At 47.9% G+C, this 22,755-nt stretch overlaps 1 protein-coding gene across 3 annotated transcripts; it reads left to right on the top strand.

The window, feature by feature from the left end:
* Positions 1 to 270: 270 nt before the first annotated feature.
* Positions 271 to 21,866, top strand: PARP16 (poly(ADP-ribose) polymerase family member 16). Of its 3 annotated transcripts, XM_032342895.1 has the most exons (7): positions 271 to 348; positions 844 to 1,143; positions 11,744 to 11,881; positions 14,105 to 14,311; positions 16,946 to 17,117; positions 18,921 to 19,062; positions 20,415 to 21,866. In XM_032342895.1, exons 2-7 carry the CDS (start codon positions 970 to 972, stop codon positions 20,548 to 20,550), a joined length of 969 nt encoding a protein of 322 aa, XP_032198786.1. In that variant the 5' UTR covers positions 271 to 348; positions 844 to 969; the 3' UTR covers positions 20,551 to 21,866. The 3 variants fall into 3 exon arrangements, with proteins under 3 accessions (XP_032198786.1, XP_032198787.1, XP_032198788.1); XM_032342896.1 differs by lacking the exon at positions 271 to 348 and having other exon boundaries at positions 356 to 1,143; positions 11,744 to 11,824; XM_032342897.1 differs by lacking the exons at positions 271 to 348; positions 14,105 to 14,311 and having other exon boundaries at positions 356 to 1,143.
* The last annotated feature ends 889 nt before the right edge of the window (positions 21,867 to 22,755 follow it).

Raw genomic sequence — 22,755 nt, 5'->3', positions numbered from 1 at the left:
CTGGGTGTTCAATGGTTCCCTCTACGCAGTCGGTTTTGGAGGGAAACGTTCAGGAGGGAGGCCGCAGCTCGGCAATTCCCGCAGGCTCAGCCCGCGGAGCTGGGACAAAGGCAAATCCAAGGGTGGGTCAAAGGGCGCCTGGGTAGTTCCTATCCCTGGCTTCTGGGACGACGGCGTGCAGCGGCGTGGGCGACTCCACCGGGGTCCCACACCTCGCGTCGCTGTCCCTCAGATCTGGGAGGGCCGACACACCCGGCACCCGGGCGGGGGCGGGCGCGGGAAGGGGCGGGCCCTCGGCTAGGCTGGGAGGAGGGCGGAGCAGCGTGCGGAGCGCGGCCGCGAGGGGAGGTAGGCCGGGGCGCGCAGTCGGACGCGGGAGTCCCTCCAGCGGGCAGGGCACCGCGGGCTGACGCGCACCGCCAGCGGAACGCAGGCGGCGCCAGGGGCAGCCGGGCGAGCGCCGGGGCTTCGGCGGTGCAGGGCGGAGGCGGAACAGGAAGGCACAGGCGGCGCAGCAGCTTCTCTCGGCGCGGAGAGGGGGCTCGTCCCCTGCTTCCCCCTGAGGGTGCCCGCCCCACCCCTGCCCCAGGCTCCTATAGAGGACACGTGTCAGCACGTTCCCGCCGTTGTCGTCTCACCCCATGTCATAGCCCCTCCCCGAGGCCTGGGACACCCCCTCCCCCGGCCCCATTATTCCCAGGCCCAACCTCCCACGCAGAACCGAGGTCCCGGCCGGGTCCTTTTCCTCCACCGGCCCGTCTCCCCAGACAGCGAGCACCCCGGCCCGGCCCCCAGCCGAAGACACTCGACACACGTTCTTACCCCTGTCATCTCATCCCTCAGCCCAGCGCCACCCCGGAACCCCGGTGTCCTTGGCCCATTGTCCCTGGGCCTGGCTCCGCGCTGACCGCAGGCTCGGCCCTAGCCCCTGACCCGCGCGTCTCCCCCGGCAACGCGCCGCCACCCGGGATGCAGCCGGGAGGCTGGGCGGCGGTCAAGGAGGCGGCTGGCCGCGACGTGCTGGCCGCCGACCTCCGGTGCAGCCTCTTCGCCTCGGCGCTGCAGAGCTACAAGCGCGACTCGGTGCTGCGGCCCTTCCCCGCGTCCTATGCCCGCCACGACTGCAAGGACTTTGAGGCCCTGGTGAGTGTGCTTCTCTCCACCCCTTGCCGCGCTGTCCTCTGCGTCCCAGGCCACGTGGCCTGTGGACCCGTATTAGTGAACACGCCAGCCCCCAGACTTAACATTCCCAGCCGGGCCTTAAGGAAGGTTTCCATGAACTCACAACACCCATACCCTAATATCGACAATCCCAAGTCCCTTGGTGGTTACTCCCTCATGTTAATGACAAGTAACTCCCAGGAGTGAAGTCAGAATTCAATAGTCGCACAAGCCTCCACAAAATTTCCTACCATGGCCAGCAGTAGGGGGGTTGATCTGAATCAGATGCTTCTACTAAGTAAGAAGTTATTCATCTCTTTACAAGTAATCAGACACTAAAAATCACCAAAGCCACCCAGACCTTGATCTTCAAATGAGGTAATATGTGGGCAGTACTTTTATGTAATTGTAACATACCGTCTGCATGTCAGCTGTTATTTCTCCCATGATTCAGAAGGCACTTAATTTCTTACAGAGTTCACCTCAGGGTCAGCATTCCAGAGATCAGTTGTCTTTGTAATTCAAATGTTTGGAATTACCTAGAAAAACAGAGTTTACAAAAATCAGTTCTATAAGAAGTAGAAAATCAAAATAGCCTATAATCATTAAAGGCATTGAGTGAGTAGTCAAAGATTTTCCCTCAAAGAAAACTCCTGACCTACCCGGTTTCCTTGGTGAATTCTACCAAACACTGAGAGAATAAGTTCTTCCAGTTTCATTTTGTGTAAAATTCTTTCAGAGTATTGAAAAAGAGGCTAATGTAAGCTTGATCTAAATCTGATAAGGATAACATAAGAAAAGAAAATTATAAGCCAGTGTCACTTGTGAGTATAAATATAGAAATCCTCCAAAAAAATTGCATCCTGATTCTGGCAATGTATAAAAAGAATAATTCCCCATGAACAGGGTGGATTTATTCCAGGTATCACAATTAGTTAAACATTAAAAAAAATCAGTGAATGTTATGAACCATGTTAACAGATTAAGGCAGATATTTTGAATCAACAGATGCTTAGAATTTTCTCTGATGAGGTGGTCAGGGTCGGATTCCCTCTTTGCTATCACTCTGAAGAGGTCTAGGGACAAAGGCCCAGCCTCCTGCCTTATCTGGTCCCTTACAGCCCAGGCCAGGGATGTGTTGAGGGCACCCCAGGCCTTGACCACAGTGCATAGGCATTTCAGGATACAGGGAGTGGGGGTTGGAGAAAGATAAGCCAACTGACTTCCCTCATGGTTTGTTCTGAAAATTCAGATATTCAGTTTTGTGAGTTTGTGGTATCAGAGCCTTGGGGATAAAACGTCCTTCGGTTTTGTCAGGAGATATTTATGGATGTCTGCTGTGGGCCAGGTGCTAAGGGTACAGAATTAAAGACCCAAGGAGAGATTTACAGTGTGTTCAGCTGTATGATGGAGTAAGTCTGTATATACAACATAGAAGTCCAGGGCTGGAATCCCAGTCCTTGGCAGTGGACTAGGGTCAGGGAGCACTAAGTAGGGGCTGTGGCTGATGCCATGCTGAGTCCCCAGGGACATGGAGGATTTTTGAGGAGCAGAGAGCAGGGAAGAGGTATTCCAGGAGGAGCAGCAGGATGGGCAGAAAGCCAGGAGCTCATTGAGAAAGACAAGTCTATACTTTAGTGTGGCTACCAAGGGGAACAGGAAGAGATGAGGTTGACCAGAGCACACAGAGCTGGGCATGTTTTGCCAAAGATGTGTTGATTTTACCCTTGGGCAGAGGAGGGCATGGTGAGATCCAGGATGCGTTGTTTTGTTTTGTTTAAGATTTTATTTATTTGAGGGGCGCCTGGGTGGCTCAATGGGTTAATACTCTGCTTTTGGCTCAGGTCATGATCTCAGGGTCCTGGGATCGAGCCCCGCATCGGGCTCTCTGCTTGGCAGGGGGCCTGCTTCCTCCTCTCTGCCTGTGTCTCTGTCTACTTGTGATCTCTGTCTGTCAAATAAATAAATAAAATCTTAAAAAAAAAAAAAGATTTTATTTGAGAGTGAGTGCCCAAGTGGGGATGGGCAGAGAGAGAGGGAGAAGCAGATTCTCTTCTGAGCAGAGAGCCCGATGTTGGGCTCTATTCTAGGACCCCAAGATCATGATCTGAGTTGAAGGCAGATGCTTAACTGACTGAGCCACCCAGGTGCCCCCAGGATGCATTTCTGAAAGACCCCTGAGGAGGCAGGGTGAGAGAGGGAATATGTCAGGAGGAGTAGACAGAGGAGGAGAGATTAGGGTCAGAGGGACCAAACTCAACAGAGATGGTGCCCCACAATGCACCTTATTAATTCTGACCAAGAAACATCCAAATGGACTAGAATGCTCATTATGTTCTTTTCCTGCTGGAAGGTCTTCTCCGCAAACAGAATGAGGTTTGACAAATATGGGATAAAAGCAAAGGGAGCTTTGGAATTATTTTGATGTGCTTGTGCTTTTTAAAAATTTATTTTTATTTTAATTTTTTAAAAGATTTTATTTATTTATTTGACAGAGAGAGAGATCACAAGCAGGCAGAGAGTGGGAGAATAGGCTCCCCGCTGAGCAGAGAGCCCAATGCAGGCTCGATCCCAGGACCCTGGGACCATGACCTGAGCTGAAGGCAGAGGCTTTAACACACTGAGCCACCCAGGCGCCCCTAAAAATTTATTTTTAATTATGCAAACAATGGTTGTATATATTTTTGTTAAAAAATATACAAATGATATGGATAAAGTAAAAGTGCCCCCAGCAGAGCATTCCACATTCCCCATAGGTATCAGTGCTCTCAGTTGAAGGCACTTTCTTCCTTCCTGTCATATCTATAACCTCTTAGGAGAGCACTGGCGATTAAGGTAACCCCAGATAGCAGCATCTCATTTGTAGGGACAGACTGTTTAGGCATGGGGCTCTTTGTGTCAGTTCTAGCCAGGGCACCCTTGCTCTCAGGTGCCACTTAAGAAACATGGACGGGTTCTTCCCATCCTGTTCTGGTGCCTTATTCCTTATTGTGAGGGAAGCTAGGCCAGGCTCAACAGCTTCTTGGCTGTGGGTAGGTATGGTTTTAACGAGCAGTTTCCCTGGAGAAGGCCACTCACCAGGCAGGGCCTTGCACCATGACTTCTGGGGGCCTGCACACATTCTTAAATAAATATACTTTAGGTTTCATTTTGCCACATGTTACATGAATTGTAGAAAAGATGCAGAGAACTTGGTATCTGGACCTGTACCTGACTCAAAGCTTAGCTTTTTATTATTTTTAAGTAAACTGTACCTCCAATGTGGGGGTTGAATTCATGACCCTGAGATCAGGAGTCCCGTGCTGTACTGACTGAACCAGCCAGGTGCCCCCTCAAAAGTTAGCTTTTAGAGAAAACGGAATCAGGTCCGGATTTGGCCTTCTGGATTATTTTGTGGTTACCTGAAGAATGAAGGTATAGAGCTGTTAAAAAGTCTCTCATTGTTAGCTAAGAGCTCTTGGAAATAATGTGAAACAGTGTATCATTTTCAGCCACTTTTATTTATTTATTTATTTTTAAAGATTTTATCTATTTATGTATTTGACAGAGAGATCACAAGTAGGCAGAGAGGCAGGCAGAGAGAGGGGGAAGCAGGCTCCCCGCCGAGCAGAGAGCCCGACTCGGGGCTCTATCCCAGGACCCCCGGGATCATGACCTGAGCTGAAGGCAGAGGCTTTAACCCACTGAGCCACCCAGGCGCCCCTCAGCCACTTTTAAATCATTTTCTCTCCACTGTTAATACACACCTATAACACATGGGTTATTTCCAAAACTTAGAGCTCTGGATGAATTACTTTATTGACTGTGGCTTTCCTGAGAACATCCCCTACTGAACCAAGCTCTTGGCTTTAGGCATGGCTCTGGCCTTATTTTGCCACAGTCCCTGCAGTCCCAAATCATCTCTCCAGTGCCTTGTTTGGAGGACATTTCCATTCTGAGTCAGCTCTTCAGTTTTGCACTGGGAGTTCTTTGTATTCCCAGGGTCTGGCCTGAGATGTGCTTATCACATGTTTGAACAATCATATTAGGTATGTGACTGACTGAGGGTTTGCCTCTGACTGAGGGTTTCTAACCCTGTTCCCTTGGGAAGAGGATTGGCTAAGCTCTTATAAGGTAAGAGACCCTCTAAGATTCTCGGGATGTCCTGTAGCCCTGACAATTGACCCCTGAACTTAAGGTTGAGCTATCCTGGGTACAGTTCATATTCCCTGAGTCACTTTACACAGAATCTTGTCACTGGCATCACAGCTGTTAAGTTTTTTGTTTTGTTTTTCTGCTGGAAAACATCATGCCCCAGTTCACCATTAGCCTGAAGACCCTTTTAAGGGGTAGGCGGTTGTGGGGGAATGGCTCCTTTGTATTAATTCCAGCCCTTTACCACCCAGAGTCTGGTTGAGGACCAGCCACATCAGCATCACATGGGAGCTAGTTAGAAATGCAGAATGTTGACCCCTCCTCCCCAGACCTACCCAATCAATACCTGCATTTTAATAAGATTCTTGGGCATTTGTGTGCACTGTAAAGTCTGAGAAGCACTGTATCTAGCCTACCCCATTCCTTTCTACTATTTTGGGGGCTGAACTGCACTAATCGACTCTTCTGGTTCTGGTCTGTGTCTTGTGCTGTCTATCCAATCTGTGTCCCCAATGTCTGAGTTAAACCATGAATAAGCTGCTCTCTGTGCTGACTCCAGGGAATGCCTGTCCTCTCCACACCATCTCCCTCTTTGTCCAGACAAACTTTTCTTAATGCTTTAGGACATAACTGGAACCTCATCTTATTCTCAACCTCTACCCCCAGCAGTTAGGAGTCCTTCCTTTGCGAGCCTTCAAGATTTAAAAAATTTTGCTCTTTTAAATGCTGCTATGACAAACTACCTTGTAGAGTAATCATTGTTTACATATCTAGTTATTTTCTTGAGATAAATTCTAAAGGGTGAAATTGCTGGCTCAAAGGGTAAGCAACCTCTCTAAGTGAGACTTTTAATGCTTATTTTCAGATTATAAATTGAATATTGACATTTACTGGGGAAGGTCACTCTTTATAAAACTGTCAACCTTGGCTGGCATTAGAATCCCCTGGAAAGCTTTGAAAAATAGTGATGTCTGGGCCCTATCCCTGGAGATTCCGATTTCATCTCTGAGGTGGAGCCTGGGCATTGGGATATTGTGTTTATTTGCAGAGAATATATATGTTTGTTTGTTTAAAGATTTTATTTATTTTTATTTGACAGAGAGAGAAAGATCACAAGTAGGCAGAGAGAGAGAGGAAGGGAAGCAGGCTCCTTACTGAGCAGAGAGCCCGATGTGGGGCTCAATCCCAGGACCCTGAAATCATGACCCGAGCCGAAGGCAGAGGCTTAACCCACTTAGCCACCCAGGCACTCCTGAATATGTAATTTTATTTACTTTTGTTTTTGTTTTGTTTTGTTTTTTAGCAGCAAAGCAAGGTTTATTGAGCAATAGCAAAGTGATAGCACAAAGCACCCAAAGAGGGAGGGGACCCAAAGGGTTGTCTGAGAATATGTAGTTTTAAGATTTTCCTATTAATTGATCATTTTCATGAACACCCATCTGCTGGGTAGTGAGGAAATGATGATGATTAGATTCAATCCAGCCCGTAAGTGTCCATTTAGGTACATATGTGATATCTCAAGATAAAATTCTATCTCAGATTACCTATTTAGTTCCCTTCTCTCAGAGGTGGTCTCTGAAGAATATACAGATATAGAAAGATAGAATATGTTTCTATATTCTATACAGATATATAAATATAGAATATACAGATATAGAAAGGTATACAGATATAAAAAGATTTGGATCAGACGTAGGTTATGTGGTGTGACTGTTGGTAGATGTGTGGCTAGAAAGGTGTCTCAGCCTGTGGGATAACAATATGGAGAACCCAGGGGTGGGATCATCCTTCAGTACAGACTACCTCCTTCCTTCCCAACCATCCCAGAAATGCAGGCTTTTCCTTATTGAATTGATGAGCAGGAGAGAGGAGGCATTTGATTAATAATAGTACAGTATCTAATGCTTACATAATACTAATAGCACTGAGCTACCTGCCCGGCACTCTTTTGTACTGTTTGTAGGTAGAACTCATTTAATCATAACGACTCAGTGATAGGGGTTCTCTTATCATCTCTGTCACCATCAGCTAATCAGTCTCAGTGTGGGTATTACACCACCTTCCAGGTCCTAGATAATGGCGGCCTGCCCTCAGAGAACCATTCCTTTAGAGGGACCCCACAATGACTGCTTGTGTGAAGAGTTCTCTTATAAAGTAGATTCTGACCCTCAGTCTGTTTTCATGAATCTGGATTTTTGTGCAAACCAAGGTATACCTACATATAACAGCAGTGGCCACTTTTCCCGGCTTCATCCCAGCAGCCCAGTGGTTCCCCCCCATCCCACCCACTTTGCCCTTCTAGGTGTCACTTTATCAGTTTGGTTCCTGAGGCCAGTGACTTTGGCTGTACCTTTTGGTTCATTCCCTTCTAGCATCTTCTCCCACATCTAGTAATTAGGATCTCTGGTATCTTTATAGGTAAGGATCCCCCACCCCGGAGTTCTTTCTTTCCTGCTGCCTGCCCTTTTAGAACAACATTAATTAATATCTAAACGTGAGTCTCCCCACCTTTTCCTGGTGGTGAGAATCGCCTGTGGGAACATCTGTAAACACAGATTCCTGGGCCTCCTCATCAGGAGATTGTGATCTTGGTGTTTGCAGACCGTCCACTGGGCTGTCCTGTCACTTCCTGACTCAAAGCAAGCACAGGAGTTGCTTGGTTATTGGTCTTCTCTTTCCTCTGTGTGTCCCCTCGTGGTTCCTTACCCTTGATCTCTCAGTAACCCAAACCACCTCTTTCTTGAGAGACCAGTGCTGGTCACCAGTCAGGCCCTGCCTAGGCTCCTTGACCCCTTCTCCAACTGAATACTTCTTTATTTCTCAGAGCAGAGGCTGTGAAAGTGGGGTCTGTGGGATAACAGGCTCTATTTGTTCCCCTTGCCTTCTAGAAATCGGTAAATTAAAAAAAAAAAAAAAAAAAAAAAAAGCAGCAGCTTGCTGATTTCTTAAAGACATCTGAGCCTCCATAGCCCAGCTGGATCCTGGCACCTTTGGATAGAAACCAGCTGGGGGTTAGTGGCTGGGCCCTTTGTTGGGCCAGGGATGTCCAGTTCAACGCAGTCCTCACCACTCTCTCCTAGATGCCTCCCATGCTCATTTTCATGACTCTTTGGCTCCAAAGGCATTTGAGCTTGGGACCACCTTTTGCCTGTCCCACTGAGAGTGCCATCTGCTCTGCCTCTCAGAATCCTCCCCACCATTGTGTCCTACCCACTCCATAAACCCTTCCCTCCACCTTCTCCTCGAATCCCCAGAAATGCCTTCCTTCCTCCTGAACTCTTCTCCTCAGTCAAGTTTTTGAGAAATGCCTTCCACTATCTTGAGCTGCGGTTTGTCTCTTATCTGCATGGAGGGTTTTCTGATTCCTGACCCTGCTCCATACTACAGGTGACATATGTATTTCTCTGTAACTTTGACAGGGCTTAGGCTCAGCCAGTATTTGTCTCAGTTGTATTATTTGGTGGTGGTGGTGGGGTGGGAGGTGTCTCCAGGAACATACCAGATAAGCTTCCCAAGCACCCTCTTAAAGTTTTGTCAGAATTGCTCCTTGGAGCTAAAATACTGAATCCATTAAAAATTTCTCCATTGAAGGGTGCCTGGTTGACTCAGTCAGTGGAGTATGCAACTCTTAATCTTGGGGTTGTGGGTTCAAACCCCACGTTAGGTGTAGAGATTACTTAAACCTTTAAAACAAACAAATAAATACATTTCTCCATTGATTTGTTGGGAGAGGATCCCAGAGAATGGACTCTGAAGTCAGGCCGCCAGGCTTCATGTCTCTGCCCTACCACTGAATAGCAGTGTGACCCTGGGAAAAAGCTGAACTTCTCCAGACCTGTTCCCTCCCCCTTTAACACAGGCTGTGTGGAGGCTAAAATGATGATGCATGCCTGGCATTTAGCCTGGCGCCTGGTATATGGTAAGGCCTGAATAAATAGTAGCTGTTACTGTCTTGTTCTGAACCTCGTGCCAAGTTCTAGGCCAGTTGCTGGGTCTCCAGGAGACATGAGATGTGGTTGGCCCTCAGGAAGTGCTTGTCTCAACCGGATTTGAGGTGACTCCAGAGAGTCAAGTACCAACATGGGATTTTGCCTAGAGGACAGGGGAACACAGAGATCCTGGGTGGTCAAGGACAGGGAGGTGAATTTAGGCTGGCCTTGAGGACCCCATGAAATGTTATGCTGGGCAGCTGCAGAAACATAATAAAGGGAGGAATAGCATGGGGGCAGTGGGTGGGAAGTTTGTGGTAAGAGGCGCTGTTAGGAAGAGAGGCCAGGTCAGACCAGATGTCCAAGGGCCTTGTTAAAGGAAGTGTTGTTAGCTTTGGCAAACTATGTATAAGCCACCTAGTTAAATTTGAATTTCAGATAAGCAACAGATAATTTTGAAAGTGCAAGTATGCCCCCAAATATTGTATGGGTTATACTTACACTGAAAGAATGAATTTTGTTGTTTACCTGAAATTCAAACTTAACTGGTGAGACAGTATTTTATCTGGCAACCCTGCTTGTATGCCTGGTTCCCAGAAGGCCCTGCTCAAGTGCAGACAGGTTTTACTCAGGAGGAAGAATTCTGTTAACTTGTTGGAGCAGATTTATTTTTCAGAGTAGCATGAAAGTGAAATGGGAGTTAAGGGAGGTCAGTTGAGGGGTTAAAGAGTGGGGATAAAGCAGGCAGCCTGGCAGGACACATAGGGGTCCTGTCTGGACAGGCAGCAGTGAGAGGGCCGGAGCTCTGGAAGAAGGCTGGCTCCAAGGAGGCCTGAGGGGGGCCTGGGTCCCACCCAGAGCCAGGAGGGTTCTCTCCCACTTTCCCAGACTGAACCCCTAAAAGGGGCCTGGCTTAGCTGACTGGCCTTTTGCACGCTCCCTGTGCCCAGGACTATTGGCAAGGGTTTGTGGCTCACAGGTGGAATTGGAGAATAGGAGTGATGAGGACAGTCATTGTGGGAGAGAATACTCAGCTCTGTCCCTGTGATAACAAGGATGGACCAGGAGAAGAAAAGAAGGACAGAGGCCACAGGCTGCTGGGGTGTGTTCTCTGTGCAGGCAGCAGGCAGTGGGGACGGCCACTGGAGGGTACCCTCAGTGGCTCCCTACAGTCTATAGAACAAAGCCAAGAGTCCCCAGGGTGGGTCAAGGTCATTCACAGACTGATGTTACCCTCTCACTCCTCTTGGTAACCCCTCCCCCACGCCCCAGGCACATGGAGCCTCCTACAGTTCATAATGACAACCATCATGACAGTCCACTAACATTGGAGTACTTAATATCCTCCGACGGAGCCATCCAGGGACCGTCATCCATGGTTTTTAACTGGATCCTCACTGACGCTCCACAAGGCATGTAGAGAGGGTTCTATTAGAAGTTCAAGGCTAGGGGTACCTGGGTGGCTCAGTGGGTTAAAACCTCTGCCTTCGGCTCAGGTCATGCTCCCAGGGTCCTGGGATCTAGCTCTCCGCTCAGCAGGGAGCCTGCTTCCTCCTCTCTCTCTGCCTGCTTCTCTGCCTACTTGTGATCTCTGTCTGTCAAATAAATAAATAAATAAATAAAAGAGGTTCAGCGCTAGTGATAACTCTTTGGAAATAGAGATGGGAATAAAGAAGCCCCGAAATGTTTCTGATTTTCATTTGCCGAGTTAGGAAATAAAGCCCCCAAGGTCAGCAACAGCCAACTTTCTAGAAAAATGGAAAGGAAAAAAAATGGACATGTAGAGATAGACCTGGGACCTTCTTTCTTCTCAGCAACCCAACATGGAAGCAGTGGGGAGTGAGGAGATGAGTGGGTGGGCGCCTCAATGAAGCCCCATATGCCCCAGAGACTGGCCTCTTTTGTGAGAACACCACAGACATAGCTGCTGGGGTCCTCAAAGAAGTCACCACACTCACACTCAGGGAAGCCCAAAGCCATGGATTCCCCACTCATAGATTCTTCCAGTCCAGGTACAGTTTACCATTCTGGGTCATTTTTCCCAAAGCAGTATTTCCTGCTTGTGTGTGGAGTTGCCATACTCCAAGAGACATGTTAACAGGGAGTTAAGTCATGTTGAAGGGAAAAGGCTTTGTTCACCCTCTACTCACACTTGGATATACCGTGTATTTGGTAACACCTCCTGGGAGGTGGTGGTATCCCATAATCAGACATTAATATTCCTGCAGCCAAATGTATCCCATCAACAGCAACAGGAAGTGGGAAAAGTAAAGATTAAACTAACCTCAAAGCATCTCAGGTCAGGTTTTGTACCAAATGGGTTATGAAACTATGTTTCAGTGTTCAGAGCTTTTGGAGTTTGGTTTGGAAGGGGGTTCCCAGAGCTGTACCTTTCTTTCCCTCTTAGGAAATTCCTTGAAACATGAAAGAAGTGCAGTTTGCCTACTTCACCATGAGAGGGCACCCCGTTATCATTTTGTTCAGGATCCTTGCTAATGGAGGTTTTTTCCTCATTGCAGCTTGCAGATGCCAGCAAGTTACCCAACCTGAAAGAACTTCTCCAGTCTTCTGGAGACAAAGACGTACGGGCCAGGGATCTGGTGAGCTGGATTTTATCCTCAAAGGTCCTGACAATCCACAGTGCAGGGAAGTCAGAGGTGAGACTTTGGTCTATAGGACAGCAGATCCCTAGGGCTGAAGAGCTCTGGGACCTCCTCCTGCACCAGAAAGGCCTGGGAAGCTTGCTGAAAATGCAGCTTCCTGGACCTTGCCCTGAGAGATGCTGATTCTGTGTCTGGAGTGGGCTCAGGAACTTGCACACTGGCAGTGCGAAGCAGTGTTCTCCCCGTTACAGTGAACCTGGAGCAGGCCAGCGGGTACATCTCAGTATCTCCGTCTCCTCATCTATAAATAGGGAACTGGCTGTGAGAATGGCATGAATATTCCCAGCTAGAAGAATGCCTTGGGGTACAATCTAAGGGCTCAGGAAATGTTGGGTATCACAACGGTGGACCCTTGACCACACCTTAAGAAACACTGGCCTCATCCAGTTGTCAGGAAACACAAAGGCAGAACCTGGTTCATGAAACACTTCAGGCACTGGGGTCAAATCCCACTTCAATCTAACATTCAGTCTCCTTTTCCCCATTTGTACATTGAGAATATTAATATTATCACAGAGGGGAGCTATGGTAGAATGTATGGCACCCCCAGTATAATTTGTGGCACAGACTAGACATTCCATAATCTGGTTTCCCTTGCCTGGCCAGGATCTCCCAGGGCCAGGCTGGGAGGACAAGGACCGGAGCATGGTACTGCAGACCCTCTGGCCTTGTGCTCTTGCCTCAGAACAGAAGCAGGGGTTTATCTATGTTGTTCTTTACTTCATCAGTTTCAATTTAAGAGCATTTAATTTTTACAAGCTCCTGCCAAAGACAAAAACCCTCATCAAGTGGCAGAGAATTGGGTGTTTCAGATTCTGGTGTCTAGGGGTGTCCACCTATGTTGGTAAAGGGTCAGTAACAGAGAGCCCTGGAGTGGTAGTTAGGAGATCCATAATCAAGTCTGGGCTGGATTGCTGACTCAGAGAAGATATCTCCGTTTCACTTCTGTCATCTGCTAAGTTGAGATTTATTCATTCCTTTATTTATCGTCTTCAAGCATCTACTAGATGTTGGGTGCTGGAGCTAAAGTAGATAAGACAGTGGTTCCTTGACTTTTAATTATGGGTCATTTAAATTTCGTTAAAATGTGGAGTGGAGTGTTGGTACTCCACATATGGAGTGAGGATTATTAGCTTCTTATTTTTATTTTATAGCTCAAGTAAGGACATTAGGCTGCTATGTCTCATCACTTTATAAAAATATATTTTAGTACAAAAAAGGAGGATGGTCTCAAAAAAATGACACAGACGGGCTCGTGGCAACCTGACAGCAATATAAACGTATTTGTTACTTTGTCCTTAGTTTTCTCATTTAATCACAACCCAGAGAAAACTTTGCCACAGACTGGTTTTGGTCTATGACTTGCTGTTTAGAAATTACCCAAATGATGTGGTCCCTGCCCTGAGAAGGATCACTGCCCGTCAGGAAGAGCTTATTCTTCGGTATCCATTCGGTTTTGTTGTGTAACAAACCATTCCCCAAACCTAGCGGCTTAAAAAAACATTGATTGTTTCTCAAGATTCAGTGGGTTAGTTGGGTTGTTCTTATGGATGGGGCTGGATGATCTAGAGTAGCCTCACAGGTCTAGGTCTTGAGCTGGAATGGCTGCTTTGGTGGGGGCTTCCTCTGTGAGGCCCTCATCCTACTGAAGGCTAGCAGGGGTTGTCCCCATGGCAGTGAAGGGTTCATAGCAGCTGGCCCTTTTCAAGTTTCTGCTTGCTATATTTGGCCAGGGTCAGAGCAAGTCACATGGCCAAGTCCAGATTCAAGGGGCAGATAAGTAGATGTTACCTCTTGGGGGAGTTCTGGAGTTCCCACCTGCAAAGTCAGTTAAAGAGGGGCAAATGGACAAGGATGGGAGGAAACATTTTTGGCCATTCTTGCACTTGATCCCACCTTTCTACCTCCTGAGATTATTGTAAAGATGGAATGCAGGAAATGGATGCGATAGTGTTATGAAAATTAGAGGTAGTCTTTAGTTAGAAGAAAGAGTTCATGCTTTGCAGCTTGGTGTAGGGAAAAATAGTTATTAGAGGGAAGCAGTCTTGAGCTGTAAGCTCTGAGCTTATTTATAAACTGTTGTCTGTATTCTCGTGCAACTAGTTGTTCTCATGAGCAGAGCCCATAGGAGGTAAGCCCAAAGCTTTAGGATGCCATTTTGGCAGCACATCTTACCAGGTTCCCAAATAAAACTGCCACTTCCTACGTGTTTTCAAGTTCGAAAAGATCCAAAAGCTGACTGGTGCCCCTCACACGCCTGTCCCCGTGCCGGACTTCCTGTTTGAAATTGAATACTCCAACCCAGCGAACGCCAAATTTTATGAGACCAAAGGAGAACGGGACCTAATCTACGCCTTCCATGGGAGCCGCCTTGAAAACTTCCATTCCATCATCCACAATGGGCTGCATTGCCACCTGAACAAGGTGGGGCCTAAACCTCCTGACGTGGGGGTCAGAACCCTGGGGGATTTGCTGGTAGAGGGTGGGGGGAGGGGTTCACTAAGGCCTTGCCCCTCCTAGTATAGTCTGTAGACCAGTAGTAACACCAGCACCTGGGAAGTGAAGATGCAGAATCTTGAGCCCACCCTAGACCTTCTGAATTAGAATCTGATTTTTAATAAGCTCTCTGGGTGATTCTTATACTGATTACAGTTTGAGAAGTATTGATTTGAAGATGGTACCCAACCTTGGCTGCCCATTTGGAATCATTTGGGGAGCTTTTAAAAATCCCAGTGCTTGCCTGCCTCCCAAACCAATTAAATCAGGATGTCTGGGTATGGGCCCAGACACCAATATACTTTAAAAGTCTGGTGATTCCAGGGTATAGGCAATCCTTGTGACTCAGCATGGTCCCTGGCCCAGCCGCATCCACATCACCTGAGAACTTGTTGGACTTGGGGAATCTCAGCCACACCCAAGATCACCTGATATGGGATCACTTTAACAAGCTCACCAGGTGACTCGTAGGCACCTAAAAATTTGAGAAGCACTTGCCTAGGAGGAGAGCCTCCTAGGAGCCAGAAAAGACCACTTTAGCAGCTCTGTCTGTGTCTTGGGCAAATTTCATTAACCTCTCTGAACCTCAGCGTCCCCATTTGTAAAATAGGATGTCATTACCCACCTTCTGGTGTGCTGAGAGGATTCAAACAGTTTATATATGCAAAAGGCTCTTCCCGTACTAGACTCCAAGAAAGCAAGGGCTGCTTTCATAGGTGGATGGAGAGGGAATCTGGGGTAATTGGAGGGCTGCAGCCTCATCAGAGGGTCTGGTTCTGTGAGCCATGGGCTCAGCTGTGGCTTTTGCAGCCTCGGGGCTAGAGAGACTTTTCCAGCACTGCTGTAGCTGATTAGTGCAGTTGGGTTTTGCGTAGGATGACGGGCTTGTTTATACTGGCTCTCAGCGTATTTTTATGGCCAGGCTACTGGAATCCAGGGGGCCTCTGCTTCACGGCAGAGCCGGCCTGGAGAAGCTGCCTGCAGATTACAGGCTTATACAGCAGACCTTCACTTCACTGTCTGGGGAGTTGCTGCGTAGAGGCATCTCGTCAGGGTCCATTGGTAAAGCGGATGCTCCATTGGCCACTTCTGTCTGGGTTTCCAGTGAGGGGCTTGCTTGAGGGAGCTTACTTGCCAGTTGAAGCTGTGAGATTATTTTCATAGTACAGATACCCGACCTTTCCCACTCTTGTTTCTCTGCTCAGAGCAGTTTTGCTTGAGGTTCTTGAGTTGAGGGGGGTTTCGTCTGTGTATATATTGCAGCCAGAGCTGAGAGTGGGTGTGGAGTCAGAGTAGATGACATCCAGTGTCCTTGGAGAAGGTCTGTGGCAGCTTCTGAGACATGGGGACAGTATCTAAGTTGGCAAGGGGCTTCCCAAAGGTAAAGCAAAGGCTCGAGTTTCATTCCCCTTAAGCTTCACTGAACCAGCTTAGAACTGTGGAAGCCTGGGGCCCCTGAAAAAGACATCTCTCAGTCCCCAAGCTTAGGATGTTCAGTGAGCAGTTTGAGTTTGCTCAACAGATGCAGACAGTGCAGCCCGAAGATAGCAATTGAATTTCAACTTCAATTTCAAAGTCCATCCATTGGTAGCAGCTACCTGAAATGAGAAGGATTCAGAGTCAGGATGACTGAGTGCCATGACCGGTACTGTTCTGCTGGCTATCATGGTTGATTGTTGACCCTTTGCTGTGGTCTACTGTGGGCAGAAGATGAGTTTGCTATGCCTGCTGTAGCCTCAACCTATGGGTATATCACCTGGGCTCATTCTCTCTCACCTGACATGCTTCCTCATGGAGGACATCAAGTTAGCCCCTACCACTAGGGACCTGCCTCCTAGATTTTGGACATTTTCCTGGTTGACACCAATACGAAGAGTAATACTTACCCTGCCCTTAATACAGGCCTGCCTTATATGGTAACAGGTTCTGGTCTGAGATTCATTTCTTTCCCACACGACAATTTAGGTCCTTTCTACCCTCAAGTGTGATCCTCCTCCCTGTGCATAAGTGCATGACTTGGCTTCTGGAGGCTGTCAGTGTGACCATGCTAGATGCATTCGTGTAACACGAATGACTAATATATTTTGACACACGCGCCCTCTCCTTTCATGTGCTGGGGTCCTGCTCAGCACATTATCTCATTGAATACTCCTCTGTGATGTTGTGAAGGAGATACACTTGTCAACATTTTGTAGACGTAGAAACCGAGACCCAGAGAGTTTCTATAACTTGCCAGCTTGTTGGAGGTACAGTTAGGATTCAAACTCAGGTCTGTCAGGTCTCTTCTATCTATGTTTTTCTCATTCAAACTTGACCACTAATTTGCCAGGCTAGGTGGGCACATCCACAATCAAGTTAAACTGTCATCAGATGGGAATATGTTTAACTACAACTCTGAGATGATGTCTTAGAATGAACTGACATTATATACCTTTTCCCAGGGGAAAAAGAGGCTTAAGAATTTGTTGTTTACAGTTTTATTGAAGAAAGACCTATGTCATCTTGCTGTGCCAACTTTACATTCGCTCAGCCCTGTTTCTTTGTTAACCTCTGCCATTCCAGACGTCCTTGTTTGGGGAAGGGACCTACCTCACCAGTGACTTGAGCCTGGCCCTCATTTATAGCCCCCACGGCCTGGGATGGCAGCGCAGCCTCCTTGGCCCCATCCTCAGCTGCGTGGCTGTGTGTGAAGTCATTGATCATCCAGATGTCAAGTGCCAAATGAAGAAGAAGGGTAAGTGAGCGCTTGGCCTGGGCCCGGGCTGCAGGCCTATTAAATGTACAGGCTCTTACCGTTGGCTCATCTGTTAAATGGAATACCCATTGCCTGCCACGGAATGGGCTGGGTCCAAAGCAACGTGGGACAGGAGCTCGCCTTCACAGAGCGAGCAGTCTCCTTGGGGACACGTGATAAAAAAGGTACACTTACTACAAGGTGGTAGGCAGAGCATACCACGGGAGGCGGCTGATAAGGTCCACAGGGGCAGCTGAGAGGAAGGTACAATCATAGTATGTCCAAGTGCTCAGGGAAAGCTCTGGGGTAGAGGGAGCTTCAATAGGTAAGGGACACCTGAGTGGTTCAGTTGGTTAAGTGTCTGCCTTTGGCTTGGGTCATGATCTTGGGGTCCTGGGATCGAGCCCCACATCGGGCTCTCCACTTGATGGTGAGTCTGCTTCTCCCTCGCACTCTGTGCTCTCTCTCTCTCTCTCTTGCAAATAAATAAATAATTTAAAAAGTAGATGAAAGGTGTGAGGCCAGAATGTGGGCTCTTTGAAGGCAGAAACTGGGTTTCAGTCACTCTTGGGCACCTGGTATCTGCAGAGAACCTGGAACCTACTTGGCATTTAGTAGGTATTTGGTCAACTGAAGCTAAAGACACATGTCCAGACCCATCCCTCCAGGCTACTTTGGTGTGTGCCTGGGTAGGCACCCAGATGACGTGAGAGGCACCTGAAGCTGTGAGGAGTAAATCCTGGGCTCTCTGGGGAGCGGATGACTAGCTAGCCACCTCTAGTCTGATCCATTCCTTCGAGTCTCTGCCTTGTGTGCTCTGCTGTTTTGCCCTTAGTGGCAAAAGAGTCCCAGAACTCTTACTCTAGTCTCCAGAGCTGACTGGTTGGTTCCACTGAGAAAACTGTCTGTTCCTTGGCCTCTAATGTAAAACAACTGGAATCCTGAGGAATGGGCCCAGGTCTGACGCCACCCTTCCAAAGCAGGCAGCATGAATATCTGCATTTATAATTCTTAGGAAGTTTGCAAACTCTGACCTTAAACAACAGAACAAGACCTTGCAGTGTCTGCTGTCACATAACTTTGCTTGTTTGTTTTTATCAAGCTTCATCATGTTATTAAAAAGTTTGGTGTTTTTTTGTTTTATTTTTTAAACAAGTCTTGGTACAAAGGATGGAACATGAGAGTTCTAAGAAGCTCGAAAATCTGGATGGTTAATTTAAAATGCCTGCTAAGGGACTCATTTTAGGTCAAGTCCTGTACCTAAGCCCAGATAATTTTTTTGTGATGGCCATCAGTCTGCTTCTTCCCTCTGCTTTCCCAACTCAGTTTTTTTTCCCTTGTATCCCTTATTATTTTCCTGGTTTTTGTTTTGTTTTGTTGTTTTTGTTTTTGTGGTTTTTTTCCCCTCTTATCTTTTTTTTTTTTTTTAAAGATTTTATTTATTTATTTGACGGACAGAGAGATCACAAGTAAGCAGAGAGACAGGCAGAGAGAGAGGGGGAAGCAGGCTCCCCACTGAGCAGAGAGCCCGATGTGGGTCTTGATCCCAGGACCCTGAGATCATGACCTGAGCTGAAGGCAGTGGCTTAACCCACTGAGCCACCCAGGTGCCCATCCCCTCTTATCTTTTTTGTCAGATTCTCCCATTTTTTTGGTGTTCCTCTATACACCCAGACCTTTCCTCAGCCTGCTGGGGTTTCTCCACCCTCATGACCAGGAGGCTTGACCTGTTTCTATTCATAATTTGCTTCTCTTATTCCTGAATGTCCCCAAGTAAAGCTGTGCTTCATTCTCCTTGTTCAGATTCCAAGGAGATGGATCGCAGGAGAGCAAGAATCAAACACAGCGAAGGGGGAGACGTCCCCCCAAAGTACTTTGTGGTCACAAATAACCAACTCCTGCGAGTGAAGTACCTGCTGGTGTACTCACAGAGGCAGCCCAGCAGGTAAGGCAGGCGGTCCCCGTGAGAGGCCCAGGGCAGCACCGCAAAGCTGCATTCAGAGTGGTGGGTTCTCTGCTGCCAGCGTCCCTTGCTCCCCGGCCTTAGACTTGAGCAGTGTGTGAAGTATATAAAACACGAGGGATGAGGAAGACGGGTCTGAGGAGATGGGGTCCTGGCCCTAAGAGGGACTGTGTGTTCCTAGTGAAGAAGGTAGAGACTTGTAAACACAAATGACATGAGGGACTAAATGAAGCCAAATTGGCTGCCCCAGAGCACGAGGCCCCCATCACCACCCAGGCTCCTGATTGTGCTCTGGCACCCACTGACTGAGGTGAAGCTGAGAGGCTGGGTGGTGCCTGGACACCAGCTGGGAATGTGTGCACCCTGCTTGGTCACTCCCTGCGGTGGTGTGGACCCACCACCTGCTGCTCTCTGCACCTGAGCTGCTTCCTCTTTATCTCTAAAATGGGAGTTGAATTCAACAGCAGATGAGACCTTTCAGCCCGTCATAGCCATGGCCGATGCCTCATCTCATCTCAGCAATGTGGTAGTTGGTGGATGTGCAGGGATCTCTAGGGTCAAGGGTTGTTTTAAGATCCTATTGCCTTGTTGGGATCTGTGGCAGGGCTTCTGATGGGGATAAGCAGTAGAGAAGCAGGTAAGATAGGAAAAGGGGTCACCTTTAATATGCCCCACTCCAGTGGTTTCCACGCTTCAAGACTTCATAAACCAGTAAAATCCTCCCCTCCCCCGGCCGTCCCCCACATTTGGGGAAATTTGGATAGGGTTACTGAGTCTGAGGAACATTATCCTTTGGTTTAAAACCATCTGGCTTTTTCTACTTGAAAATTCCATTCCTCTCCCACTTCTCCCTGGAGAGTCTCTTAGTGTACACTCGGACACTTTAGATCATCTCCTGGTGGGCCAAAGAGGGCTCCCCCAGCTCCGACTGATATCTGTACAAGTGCACCATGAAGAGACTTTTGCTAAGTAACCTGCCACCTGCTGCCATCTGGGCAAACACCCTGAGCAAGAATCTTCTAGATCCCAAAGTCTCACCAAAGAAAAAACAGGTCATAAAAGGTACAAGAGGAGCCATAAGAGAGATGATCAGGATGAGCTAATTGCATAGCTGTCTTTGCACATTTAGAAAATGTTCTGGTGAAAGATGTGTCTGTGCCAGGGCAAATAGCCCCAGATTTTTTGAGCAAAGTAGCATGCATGAAGCTTCATTTCATGGCTTACCCAGAGGATGAAATTCATCATTTCATCTTCTTTGAGCCAGAAGTTTTTGCATACACTTAAAAAAAAATGTTTTTCTCTTCTTGCCAACCCCCCCCCCCCCCCTTATGCAGGGCTTCCAGCCAGCTGTCCTGGTTTTCCAGCCATTGGTTTATGGTCATGATATCCCTGTATCTGCTGCTGCTGCTTATTGTGAGTGCCATCAATTCCTCAGCTTTCCATCACTTTTGGAATCGTGCAAAGAGATAATCCCTTGGGGCCTGGTGTGGGGGCCACCTCAACCACGTGCCTTACGATATGATCTGTTCTGTATCTCCCTTGCCCCATGTCCAACTGGGTGGAGTCTGGGGGCCAGCTGGGGACCACAGGACAATTTTCATACGCCATAAATGTATTGATTGCCTTTGACAATGCTCCTGGCCACACTCCGGTCAGTGGGGACCAGGAGGCTCCTCACTCTGAAGTTTCAGGGGAGTCCTCCTGTCTGCTCCTTCCTAAACAATCCTAGGGAGTTGGCTTTTCTGTCAGGGCCAAAGGAAAAAACCCTGCTGCATTTAAAAACAAAGTGTCCAAGCTGTCAGTGGTATGTTTACAATCGCTCCTGGCGGACGTTGGCCCTTTCTCTAATGCCTTCTGGAAGGCGGAATATGTGTAGTGGGGACTATAAATCACGAGGTGGTTGCCTTGTTTTGACTTGAGACACCCAAGAGGAACAGTCATGTTTCTCATAAAAATCGGTGGGATCGTTTCTGAATTCCATCAGCCTTTGTACGTGAGTGCAAAACATTTTCGCAGTTTTCTCAAATCCACAAACAGCCTTCTGCTACAGTTGTCACCCCCCTGCCCTAACCATGGAAGAGAAAGGAAGGAGCCAGAGACTTGATAAAAAAGACAAACTTGACAATGAGCAACTCATGTCATCTTTTTCTAAAAATTACCAACTGCTGATTACAGCTGAAATGGAAACACATGTTTGTGTTCTTTTGTTTTTCTTTTCTTTTTTTTCTTTTTTTTAAATAGCTATTTGACAAATTCATCTTCGGGAGCTGAGTAAAAGGGAGATTTCTAAACCTAGAGCACTCTTTGGCCAGTGCCTGTAGTCTCTTTCTTGGCCATGTTTTAGAGAGCCGCAGGCCTTCCCCCTCTTCTCATTCTCACGAAGCTGCCTTGACTGTGGCCTCCCAGCCACAAGTGCCACGTCGCAGGCCTTCTGTGGGCTGCCGGCCTTCAGGACAGAGGTCTGCCTCAGTCTGCCACAAAGGTGCATGGACTGAGCCTTCCTTAGAGGGGTTGCAGGTCTTTGGGACTCAGCCTGGGCTTTAAAAGTGCCGAGGAAGCCTCTGGCTGCCCGCGGGAGCTGCAGTTGTCCTTGCTGATTCTCTGCCCTTCCTTCCTGCCCTGTTTCAGCCATCGTGGAGCCGCATCTGATGTGGGGGGTAGATTTCTATAAAGATGGTGGAAAGTCAGCTTTCTATAATCTGTGAAGTTGTGAAAAAGCCACTATCATGGTTTTTACATTGAGTATGGCAACATTTCAAAAATAATAAAGGTATTTTCCTAATTACTGAGCTGTGACTGCTTTTAGCCTCAGTGAGAGCCTGCCCTGCTGTGTGCTGGGCACTAAAAATAGTAGCAGGATCAAGGTCAAAATGCCCCGCCCTCCTGGAGCCGAGGTCTGGCCAGGTGGGGTATGGGCAGGCATTCCCAGGAGTGAGGTTGGATTATATGATATTACAAAGGAATTTTGGGAAATACTTGGCCAGGAGCCTCACCTTCATCTGGGGTCAGGAAATACGGAGATGACATGTGTGGCACTACAGAGCACCTATGGGTACTGATTTATTTAATCCTGACACCAGATGAAAAATTGAAGTCCCAGAGTTTCCTAGCTAGCCCATGGCTGCGTGGTCATAGGAAGTGGCACAGAGCTGGGAGCTGCGCTGGGCAGGTTCCAGTGTGACTGTCATAACCAGTATCCTCGATGGCACCCAGGGGTTCCTGGCAAAGGTGATATCCAACTGAAACCCGACAGAGCCATGGGTGTTAGGCTAAGAAGGGGAGGAAGAGTGTTTCAGGCAGTGGGAACAGCACATGTAAAGACCCAGAGTTCTCGCTGGAGAAGTTAAAAGCAGGAGGGCCGTACAGTGGTGAGCAGTGGGGCTGGAGAGGTATGCAGGGGCCAGGTCATGCAAGACCATCAGAACTGAGGGAGAGCCACTAGGTCTTAAGCAAGGAAATGATAGGATCAGGTTTGCTTTCCAGGAAGACCCCTCTGGCTGGTGGTTGCAGATTTAGATTTAGCATGGTTTTGAGGATTAACAGGACTGACACAGTAGGGCTCGGCAAAGAGCAAAGAGCTGGTGAGTTTAGTTTTTAATGGCCCAGTAGAGGGAATGAGAATGCAAAGGAGACCCAGCAGCAACGTCCAGGGAAATGGGAGGAAACCAAGACAGC

Source organism: Mustela erminea, chromosome 5 (genome assembly GCF_009829155.1).
Source record: "Mustela erminea isolate mMusErm1 chromosome 5, mMusErm1.Pri, whole genome shotgun sequence".
NCBI classification, from domain to species: Eukaryota; Metazoa; Chordata; class Mammalia; order Carnivora; family Mustelidae; genus Mustela; species Mustela erminea.
The sequence above is the reverse complement of the archived record's forward strand: the minus strand, read 5'-3'. Positions and strand labels throughout refer to the sequence as shown.